The sequence below is a fragment of the Hyposmocoma kahamanoa genome, unplaced genomic scaffold (genome assembly GCF_003589595.1).
Source record: "Hyposmocoma kahamanoa isolate Upper Pololo Valley unplaced genomic scaffold, ASM358959v1 87, whole genome shotgun sequence".
NCBI lineage: Eukaryota > Metazoa > Arthropoda > Insecta > Lepidoptera > Cosmopterigidae > Hyposmocoma > Hyposmocoma kahamanoa.
This window is the reverse complement of record NW_020654422.1, coordinates 10,651,879-10,660,525: the sequence shown is the minus strand read 5'-3', so window position 1 is coordinate 10,660,525 and position 8,647 is coordinate 10,651,879. Positions and strand designations below refer to the sequence as shown.

At 35.9% G+C, this 8,647-nt stretch overlaps 1 protein-coding gene across 1 annotated transcript; it reads left to right on the top strand.

Moving 5' to 3' along the window:
- The first annotated feature begins 2,286 nt into the window (after positions 1-2,286).
- On the top strand, positions 2,287-7,123 carry LOC113235140. Its single transcript, XM_026470734.1, has 7 exons — positions 2,287-2,498; positions 2,586-2,776; positions 3,991-4,136; positions 5,445-5,590; positions 5,837-6,081; positions 6,442-6,594; positions 6,809-7,123. Exons 1-7 carry the CDS (start codon positions 2,312-2,314, stop codon positions 7,055-7,057), a joined length of 1,317 nt encoding a protein of 438 aa, XP_026326519.1. The 5' UTR covers positions 2,287-2,311; the 3' UTR covers positions 7,058-7,123.
- Positions 7,124-8,647: the final 1,524 nt, after the last annotated feature.

Below are 8,647 nucleotides of genomic sequence, written 5' to 3'. Positions count from 1 at the left end.
AAGGTAGGGACCATCCTATTAAGTAAATAAATACCTGTGTCAGGAGGTCCCGCTCTTCCTTAACTCATGCATCCTTATGCTATAGAGTATGTACACAAACAAAAATCAAGAAAACTTAAGAATAGTTGCCATTTACCTACCTTAACCTAAATGTATGTGTGTGTGTTTTGGGAATGTGTGGTGTGTGTGTGTGTGTGTGTGTGCGCGCGTGCGGCTGTAGTGTATGATAACTGTGTATGGAAATAATTATTAATTGTTCTAACGTGCTTTTATATATAAATCGTGTCGCCTATAAGCTAATAAATATGCTGCAGAAGAGCTTCTGTGTCATTATAATTGATTGTTTCGAGCCATTTTACTAAATTTTCTTTACATTTCCGTGAAGTTAATTCGAAATTGTTATTAATAATAATAATTTATTCAGTTTGATAATATACCTACAGGAAAGGTACAATAGCTTAAATACTACTAAATACTAGGAAGTAAAACTAGTGTGTACTATTAAACGTAATCGCATTGCACGATCCCTAAATCTGGGCAAGTGATGTCTGAAGATTCAGTTCTAAACCATGACGGTTCTGACATATAAATGTATAATGATAAACGTTAATCACACAAATATCAGAGTCATTGCTTTCAAAATCAGATCTAAGTCCTCGAACATTTATAGTGCTATATTTTTGGAAAGAACAAACCAACATCAAGATTAGTAATAATAATTAACAAAACAACACCAAAATTGAAATGAGAGTATTTACGAAATTCATACATGTTATAAGTATATTACATTTAATACTAAAATGGCAGAAGGTGATGCGCTTCTGGTGTGAAGAGTAGGTAAAAACAAACGAGGATAAGTTAGTGTGTAATGTGCCTTGTTTAGAGGTCTGTAGTTTTTTTAACCGATGTTAATTGAACTTGATACGTTTTGTACGAGTATTTTTTAAATGATGAAGTTGTAGAAACTGAATGACAGTTTTTACGCACCGAGTTTTTAATTTTAGTTTTACTGTGATTTAGTGTATTCCTACACAAACAATACGAATGACGTTACCGTCATTCATATTGTTTCTTTTCATTAATTTAACATGTATGTTATTAAATATAATGTACTCCCTCATACGTAAGTACAGGGTCAAGAGCACGTCAAGCTTGACACTTAAGACTTAAATCCAACTCTATGCTGCTTACGATAAGAACGGTCCAAAGTACAAAGTGTCAAGCTTGATGTGCTCTTGGCGTACGTGTTCCTTCATGTGTCATACCTCCAGGAAATGCAAAACAATACAAAACAGCTCAAATTCAACAGTTATCAAACTTTACTAGTAATAGTCTTATTAGAAATATTTAATGAAACTTTTAAAAATCAAGTACGATTATACAGTTTCTTTCTGACTGTCTTATTTACGAAACCTATTGCAGATTTTGAACCTGTATAAAGTAAAAGCGCATAAACCTGTGTAAGACGACGACTGAAGCTACCTACGTATAAACCTGTTCAAGGGATTGCAGTAGGTAAGAATTGATCAAAGAGTAACAGATGTAATAGTAACACTGTAATTTTTTGTTGTTGAAAAATAAGTTAAAAACAAAACAATAACACACTTTTGTGACCTGTGTATCAAGTCTATAAATGAATTTGAATTTGTTCTTTGTTTCTACTACTCAGGTTTCTGTTGAAATTATTGCAAGAAGGACGCGGAATATCCCATACAGCCTTTCCTGTCAAAAGTGTGATCTTAGTTTAACCTGTTCCTAATAGGGGCTAGCGTGACCTCTAAATCGCAGAATTACATTAGCTTGACGTGAACACAATTTTGCAACTATAGCTGAACCACTTATTCAAATATACACATACTTTCGGGAGCAACAAATCCGGAAAATTTGTATTTAATATATACTAATAGACATGCGCACTCTTACGTTCTGCACTGATGGGGCGCCGCGACAATGCTGACGAGGCTTTTTAACCATTGCATTGACACAGGACACAGCTCCTTCTGTGAAGTTGGCGGCTTCCGGAAATCTATTTACACCATATTACAAGTCGACGGACTTCTCATTAAAATAAACAAACTTTAATCAAGACATTAGTCTTTTGTTTCCTATCTTAAGCTCAATTGATGGATCGACTTCGATATCAGTTAAACCGCAGGTGTATAAATCGTGGAATCTTCATAAGAGTATTTCTGGCTAAGCCTAACCTAATCTTTGCAAAAGATAAACCTTAATAGGTAATAAAAATTTTGCATATAAATAAATTTCCTTTGGATGTCTGTCGTCATTGTGCCCAGAGTGTAAGAGCAGTGTGATGCGTTTATTTGTGGTGGTTATCTTCGCTGCGCTGGCTACGGCAGCATCAGGTGCAAAGCCGTTGCCAGAACCTGGGGAACTAGCCTTTGTCCTCAATGAAGATGATTTCGAAGATTATCTTGATGGTTGGCTAGAATACGAATATTTAAAGAGAAATATTAGTGTGTCTGCAGTAGCTCGCAGCGGTACAACATTTTAATTTCGCCTGCACTCTCTTATAATTAAATCATCATATTTTTGTGATTATGAGGAAGTTAACAATTTGATTCAAGGATGCACAATTAGAGTCAATGGTGATCTCGGTCAGCCGCAGCCAGTTTTCATCAGCAATAGTGCCTACCTCAGTCCTAATGGCAACTCTGGACAAATCCTTCTCAACACGGGCCAGCAAGTCACTATCGCGTGTACGGGCTCAAATCGTCAAATACAACACCCTAACATCGCTTCCACCTTAGCCGTTGGTGTAAGTAGCTTAAGTGTTAATTAAATTCTAATCCTAAAACCATCTACAGAGACAAGAAAATTGCAATTCTAACATGTCTTTCTTTATTTTTCACAAAGTAGTGCATATTGGGTACTCTGCCGATCTCGAACGTTTTCGAAACCCCACAGACGAATTTAACCCGATTTATAATTGCAGTTAACGAGTAGGTGCCCTTACTTATTTTCTGACAGAAGGTTGCTCATAAGGACCACATAAATACCACGCGTTTATTCGTTTTATTAATTTCACGATAATTCTTAAAAATGTACATTTTCGTAAAATTAAACTTCAGAGATAACTCTGAAGCATCCTCATAATTAGAGCATGTGATCTTGCCTCTCGTACTGGGTGACCTGTGTAGGCTGTCCTGAGTGCAATAGCCAAATAGGTTACCCCATTATTAATTCGAATAAGTATGTGATTTTCTTGAAGACGTAGAAAAATGACAGTTCGTTGCGCAAAAGTGTTGCCCGCTTGCGAGCAACTAGTGATTGCAGTCGATAAATATTCTATCGACTATCCACTGAACATTAGTCATTCTTATGGAATAAATAGCCGAACTTGCTTCATTGGAATCATCCTCGATTCATTATTCATCCAATTACCGAGCACGAGTTTATTTAAATTGTCAATTTTTGTAAATTAATACATACATACACTTTATTTAGAACTATGTTTATGGAAAATACAAAGAGGAGATATGTTTTAAAGTTTTTCATTTTAATTCAATATAGACAATCAAATCCGGTTATTCTTGTTAAATTGTATGTGAATGAAAATTGCTATCGATACTAATAGTATGACCAACTGTCAAAATAAGAATAAAGTAGGCAATAACGCAATTAGTAATCATTAGAACGTCGTATTAAAATTCACAATATAGTCATTTTTTGGCAAAATTTTATCTTCTTCCACAATCTATCGATAAAGCTGTCGACAATAACTGCATACCTATTTGAAATTTTATGAAAACTGGCAACCCTGTAAATGTCATTTTACTCCATCTTCAAAAAAGACAGATTATAGACTACCGTGAAACATGCACATCGAAGGTTCCCCTAACTAGAAGAGGCTAATTTTAAAAAAAGAACTTCGGATCTTTCATTAGTAAAATAAACCAATAAATATGAAAAAACACAATGAAACACACACACGAGTACACAACATTGAAAAATACCTTTAAAATTCTATAGACAGTATCGTGTGTGAGCAACAACCTGGTCCAAGCGACTTGGCTGAGAGGAAACAGCGCCTTTGGAGGGCTTACCTGCAACAATAACGCTTTTCATGAAGCTCAGGGAACTTCGTCCAGATGCTGGAACAATAATTTGGTTATTCAGTAAGATATGCTTATAACTTATATTTGATTAAGATCCAGTAGCTATAGAACCGAATTCGAAATTTGTGAGACTTTTCATAATGTTCTCATATAAATTTAACCAGATAAATATAAAAGGGGATGATAATTTTATTGATGGATGGTTTTACGAAAACTCTTAGCGAACTCAAATGCAGACCGAGACATTATATTTTATACTTAAATACTCTAGCAAATATTTAAGTACTTTTGATTGTTTTTATGATCGTTTACTTAATTGAAGTCCATATGCTAAACGAAATGGACGCCAATTAAATAATATAATGAAAAAAGACTAAGTGCCTGCCTTCTACATAATTATTATCATTTCGTAATGTGATTACGGTGACCGGCATCCGTTATATAGAATTTTATATTATAACTTATCGACATATATGTATATAAGAACCCAGTTTGTAAAATACGCCGTGTTAAACACCGCTTTGTCGGTTTACTGGACACGTTTGCAAAGCGGCTAATGGATAATGTATTACGGCCTAACAAAAGAGCGCCGCATTTAAGCTTCATGCTCTCCAATGCAATTTAGTAAGGGCGCCGGCGCCGGGGCCATCTTGTCATTGTTAGTTCCAAATTTGGCAGCTAGTAACAAGAATTTATGATTTTATTTTTTTACCTACTTTTTACATTCAGACAAGGAATGCATTTCTGTTGAAATTTCAGACAAAAAGATGTAGAGGAATTTATTAAACAGTATTTAATTCATACTTGTGTAAAGTGGCTAGATTGAGGTTAGCCTTGCCCATTATACCCAATTAAGTTCGATAGAAAGGCAATTAGCCACTTAGCCACGATTCATTAATGAGATAGCAAGATTAAAATTGTTTTTTCGTAGGAACTATTTTATAATAAGATCATAAAATGTTTACTGGGTTTAATCAGAAGTCATAGTTTCTGGAAACTTCTTGATTTTAATTTCACTAATATTCATATATTCATATACATTTAGGTAGTAGCAATAGAGCTCCTTGTGAAATAGTTCGTCCAGGGAAGTATTGCCACCTTACCAATTTATATCGCCAAGCAGTAGTGTGAGCATTACTGCGTTCTCGTTTTAAAGGATAAGGGTGCTGGTGAAATTACGGGCACATGGGACTTGTCATCTTATGTCTCAGGGTGACGGGCGCTGAGAGTGCCCCTCAGATCTTTGCGATTTAAAGCTCTGAATGGTTCTGCAGCTGTTATGAACAGGCGTGTCGCTTTTCGCCAGGCGCACGAGTTGTTCGTCCCGTCACTTAGTTTTTTTTTATAATAGTTATTTAATTATTGCAGAGTTGGTTTCATCGTCCAAGGTGTTTTCTACCCGTTATATTGGTCATGCTTTGACCAGCGCCGGTTAGAAGTTATATATGTATGGTATCCGCAGACTCCTCAACACGCTGTACATCAAACTAATGTTGATCGACCCAGTTTTCTCCGTAAGTACACGTTCCAAATAATATAAGATTATGTAGGTACTAAAATATGTACAGATATATTTCAATGATGGTAGTGCTTCAAATATTTTGCACGACAAACTCGTACCCACCTTTAATCTACCCACCTTCTCCCATACACTTATAAAAAGTATTGGTATGTATACTTATATATTATGTACGTCTTGTACCTAATCAAGAAAGCGGATATCTTATGTATCTCAACCAACCTGCTCAACCTTTTTTTAGCGGGCAGCTTTTTCCCCGGAGTGGATATCAACAATCTTTATACTCAGAATCACCAAAATCAAAGAATAGCTCAGCTGACTGGCAGAAACACTTACGTTACGAGCACACAATTCTTATCTCGTGGTCATCTTTCTGCTAAAAGTGATTTCGTCTTCGCTACGGGTCAACGCGCCTCATTTTATTTCATCAACGCTGCTCCTCAATGGCAACCCTTTAACGCTGGTAACTGGAACTGGCTAGAGCAGGTAAGCTACTGTTACTCAAAATAAGAAATGTAGAACCTAATTAAGAGCTATGTGGAACCTCCAGGGTTTTTGTACCTGTGGTTGGGTCGAGAACCCTAAGGTTGCCGAAGTCTGTTTCCGATTGTAGATGTGAATATAGTTTGCTCGCTCGGGAACCATCCGTTTTCGAGACTCGGATAGGCTACTCGATCGGTCCAGACAAAATCTTGCTGCTTGAATTTATTATCGGCGAACATTCGTGAATCAAATTACGTATGCGAAATAAGGTACGTTAAAAAAAAATTGCATTACTAATAATAATACTATAAAAAAAACAAGACTTGCTTAATCAAGAACTTCAGCAACTAAATTTTTTTACAGAACCTACGTGCTCGCATTGGAGCTGCTGGGTACCACACTACGATTTACACAGGAACATTTGGTGTGACTCAACTTCGCAATGCACAAAATCAATTCGTTGACATCTATTTGCACACCAATAACCAGGTTCCAGTGCCTCTGTACTTTTATAAGGTAATTAATGTATTAATCATTACCATACTTATACCAAAGCAAACTTTATTAGGATGCCTGCATATCAGATAAAAGTACAGAAGACAAAGCTTTAAATTTAAACTTTTTGAAAAAGTTGAAGAATTTCAGGAAATGACGATTTAGGAAAGATGTTCAGTTTATACACTAGCACCCAAGATGCTCTTAGTAATGCATTTATAACTTTGTTAATCAGGTGGCGTATGATGCAACTAGACGCCTGGGCACAGCCTTTATCAGCATCAACAACCCTTACTATACGTTAGCCGAGGCGCGTGCGCTGCAATTTTGCACTGACCGGTGCCGTGGTAATAGTGCCTTCGACTGGATCCGTTGGCAGCCTGACCGCGTCGATATAGGCTACAGTTTCTGCTGCACCATCGATGATTTTAGGAGGGTCATTCCGCACCTCCCCGCCTTTACTGTAAACGGTCTTCTAACATAATTCAAGTGTATCCATTGAAACTATATAATTAATATGTCCCAGTTTGAATTACAATTTTATTTTCCGATTGAATTACTTAATTTTATTCATAAATCAACCCATCATCATAGATAGATAGATAGATAAAACGTTTATTTGTTAGTGTTAGTTCATGTGTACGTAAAAAACAAAACAAAAAATAAACAAAAACAGCAGAGTCGCAGCACTGTTAGACACCCAGTTATGTACGTGTGCTGCAGCAGTGCAAAAAAGTCATAGCTCAGCGTCGGTGTTTACTCAAGAGCAAACTGATGATTTTCAGCTATAACCTAGAGGTAATCGCAGATACGATAATCAACCCGCTGACGTCATTTTTCCATTTAGTTATATTTAAACATATAATAATAATTAGAATAGAAACCAAATAAATAGGAAGATAATATAAATATAATGTTTAAAAAATTAATTAAAAATATTAGTGATTTAATTCAAATTATATATTGTAAGTGTACAATATATAAAAGAAAAATTAAGAAAAACAAGTGAAATACAGATATAAAAGAAAATTAAATTGTTAGTGGGTTAATCATGGTTTTAATACACAATACATGCAATAGGACTGGACTGGACTGCAATAGGCTGATGATGATGATATGCAGCAAATTTTCGCCACCTAAGCAAAGCTCTGTGAAATACCCTTTTTTTGACTATCCAGAAGAAGTTCCTTTACCTTTTCCTTGAAGGTGCGTGTAGATTTTATAAGTCTTAAAGGTGGTGGAATATTATTCCAACACTTTGTTGCGTGGTAGCGAAAACTGCCGGTGAACGCTGCTGTACGATGTCGCTGCACGCTTAGCGGGGGACGTAACGATCTAGGAATATGGTCGTACCGTTTATAAAAGTGGGGAAATTGTAATTTTGAAAAAAGATAATCTGGATTTTTGAATTTTGCGATATTAAACATTAAAGAGGCAAGATGTAACTGTCTGCGAGATTCCATGTTGAGTATATGTACATGCATTATTAAGAAACGGCGTTATATGACTCCTAGGCGAAACATCAAAAATAAATCTACAACATGCATTCTGTATGCGTTGTATTAAGCGACTTGTTTTATATAACAGTCGAGGGCCATAAACAAGGTCTGCATAGTTGAGACGAGACAGCACCAGGGATTCGCACAAAGTGAATCTAACTCCCTCGGACAATAAATTCCTAATTTTATACAAGATTTTCAGTCTATAAAAGCAACTTCTTACAACATTTTCTAAATGTTTTTCGTAACGGAGTTCGCTGTCCAACAGAACACCAAGATTTCTAGCTTCATGAACCCAGGAAATACTTGACCTAAAATACTAACTACTGGTGACTTGTTTAAAATTTTCCTAATCTGAACTTTTGATCCAAGCACCATAAACTTTGATTTATTAGGGTTTAGTACTAGTGCATTTCGGACTGACCACTCAGCTATCGCATTTAGGTCTTCATTGAGCAGCCGTAATGAATCCGATATTCTCTCAGGCACTTCAGAAATATACAGCTGAACATCATCCGCGTACAAATGGAATTTACTATGTTTTATTACTTGGACCAAATCAGCACTGTATATTA